General features: G+C 49.7%; 1 protein-coding gene across 1 annotated transcript in view; it reads right to left on the bottom strand.

The window, feature by feature from the left end:
* The window catches only part of PLEKHG4 (pleckstrin homology and RhoGEF domain containing G4), a 52,470-nt gene that overhangs the window by 15,567 nt on the left and 34,403 nt on the right, over nucleotides 1-2,500 (bottom strand). Inside the window, 2 exon segments of the mRNA XM_067470918.1 lie at nucleotides 1,340-1,433; nucleotides 1,527-1,653. Of these exon segments, the coding sequence (XP_067327019.1) occupies nucleotides 1,340-1,433; nucleotides 1,527-1,653 (221 nt within the window).

Genomic DNA, 2,500 nt, shown 5'->3' with positions numbered 1-2,500 from the left:
AAAGGGAGGAAAGACAGAATGAAGGAAGGAAGGAAGTTGGAAGGAAGTAAGCAAGCAAGGGAAGGAAGGAAGGAAGGAGAGAAGGAAGGAAGGAAGCAAGCAAGCAAGGAAGGAAGGAAGGGAGGGAGGAAAGAAGGGAGGGAGGGAGGAAGAAGAAAGGAAGGACAGATGGATGGAAGAAAGGGAGAAAGACTGAATGAAGGAAGGAAGGAAGTTGGAAGGAAGTAAGCAAGCAAGGAAGGAAGGAAGGAGAGAAGGAAGGAAGGAAGGAAGCAAGGAAGGAAGGAAGGAAGGGAGGGAGGGAGGGAGGAAAGAAGGAAGGGAGGGAGGAAGAAAGGAAGGACAGATGGATGGAAGAAAGGGAGGAAGACAGAATGAAGGAAGGAAGGAAGTTGGAAGGAAGTAAGCAAGCAAGGAAGGAAGGGAAGGAAGGAGAGAAGGAAGAAGGAAGCAAGCAAGCAAGGAAGGGAAGGAAGGGAGGGAGGAAAGAAGGGAGGGAGGGAGGAGGAAGAAAGGAAGGACAGATGGATGGAAGAAAGGGAGGAAAGACAGAATGAAGGAAGGAAGGAAGTTGGAAGGAAGTAAGCAAGCAAGGAAGGAAGGAAGAGAGAGGAAGGAAGGAAGGAAGGAAGGAAGGAAGGGAAGGAAGGAAGGAAGGGAGGGAGGGAGGAAAGAAGGGAGGGAGGGAGGAAGGAAGGAAAGACGGACGAAAGGAAGGAAGGACTGAAGGATGGAAGGACTGATGGATGGATGGATGGATGGATGAATGGAAGGGAGGGAGGGAGGAAGGAAGGAGGAAAGAAGGGACCAAAGGATGGAAGGAAGGAAGGAAGGAAGGAAGGAAGGAAGGAAGGAAGGAGAGAAGGAAGGAAAGAAGAAATAATGGATAGATGGAAGGAATAACAGAAGAAAGGAAGGAAGCCCCTCCCGGCCACCCCCTGCCCTCTGTGCCCAGGGGCGGCTCAACCCTTATGCAAAGTAAGCCTTCGCGGTATACTTGATGTTGCCCAGGGGTGCTCTTGAGGCGCTCTTGAGGGGAAATAGACCTTGACATATGCAAGTTGTAGTTACGGGGATGTATAGTTCACCTACAATCAAAGAGCATTCTGAACTCCACCAATGAAGGAATTGACCCAAATATAGCACACAGAACTCACACGACGAACAGAAAATATATATCGGGTGGGGTGGGGGGGGGGGGCGCCAAAATACTGTTTGCTTACTGTTGGAAATTACCTAGGGCCGCCTCTGTCTGTGGGCCACGCCTTGCCCCAGGTGCCCCCCCCCCCCAGCACTGATGGGGCCATAATCCCCTGCCAAGCCCCCCCCCCCTTCTCACCTGCAGGGCGGCCAGAATGGTGAAGAGGGCCAGGGCCGGAGGGCATCGGCGGGCATCGACCAGGACCATCAGGCCCTGAGCCTGGAGCTCAGGCCTGGAGACAAGCAGAGGAGGAAGAGGAGGGTCAGCGGCCCGTCCTGCTGCCCCCTACCCCCCTCCCGTGCACTCCCTGGCCCCCGCGGCAAACCTGAGTGTGCTGCGCAGGTAGAGGAGGAGGCGCACCAGTGCGCTGGCCTGTCTGGAGGAAGGGTCCGGCCACAGGGCGCTCCTGGTCTGGAGGATGACCACTGCCCGCCCACAGCGGTCCTTGCCGCCTGCGGAGGGAGGAGGAGGGAAAGAGGTCTGATTGGAAGGTCCTCGTTTGGAAGCCCCGGCTCCCATGGAGGAATGAACAAGGCCTGGGCCAAGCCCCCACACTCCTTAACACTTAGATAGGAGCCCCCTCCCCCACTTTACATAGGACTTGTTAAAACTATTCCTCCTTCATTGTGGAAGGAACGTCACATGCGGGAATGACCTCGCCTGATTCGGATGACAGGGGCAAAAGCTGGGAAAACTGGGATTACTGTTGGTGATAAGATTACCTGTTTACCTATCTATCTATCTATCTATCTATCTATCTTTCCCTCTATCTATCTTTCCCTCTATCTATCAATCTATCTATCTTTCCCTCTATCTATCTTTCCCTCTATCTATCTATCAATCTATCTACCTATCAATCTATCTACCTATCTATCTATCTACCTATCAATCTATCTACCTATCAATCTATCTACCTATCTATCTACCTACCTACCTACCTATCTATCTATCTTTCCCTCTATCTTTCCCTCTATCTATCAATCTACCTATCTATCTATCTATCTATCTATCTATCTATCTATCTATCTACCTATCTACCTACCTACCTACCTACCTATCTATCTATCTATCTTTCCCTCTATCTATCAATCTATCTACCTATCAATCTATCTACCTATCTATCTATCTATCTATCTATCTATCTATCTATCTATCTATCTATCTTTCCCTCTATCTATCAATCTATCTACCTATCTATCTACCTATCTATCTACCTATCTATCTACCTATCTATCTATCTATCTATCTATCTTTCCCTCTATCTATCAATCTATCTACCTATCTATCAATCTATCTACC

Source organism: Anolis sagrei, chromosome 8 (genome assembly GCF_037176765.1).
Source record: "Anolis sagrei isolate rAnoSag1 chromosome 8, rAnoSag1.mat, whole genome shotgun sequence".
In the NCBI taxonomy this organism is placed as follows: domain Eukaryota; kingdom Metazoa; phylum Chordata; class Lepidosauria; order Squamata; family Dactyloidae; genus Anolis; species Anolis sagrei.
The sequence above is the reverse complement of the archived record's forward strand: the minus strand, read 5'-3'. Positions and strand labels throughout refer to the sequence as shown.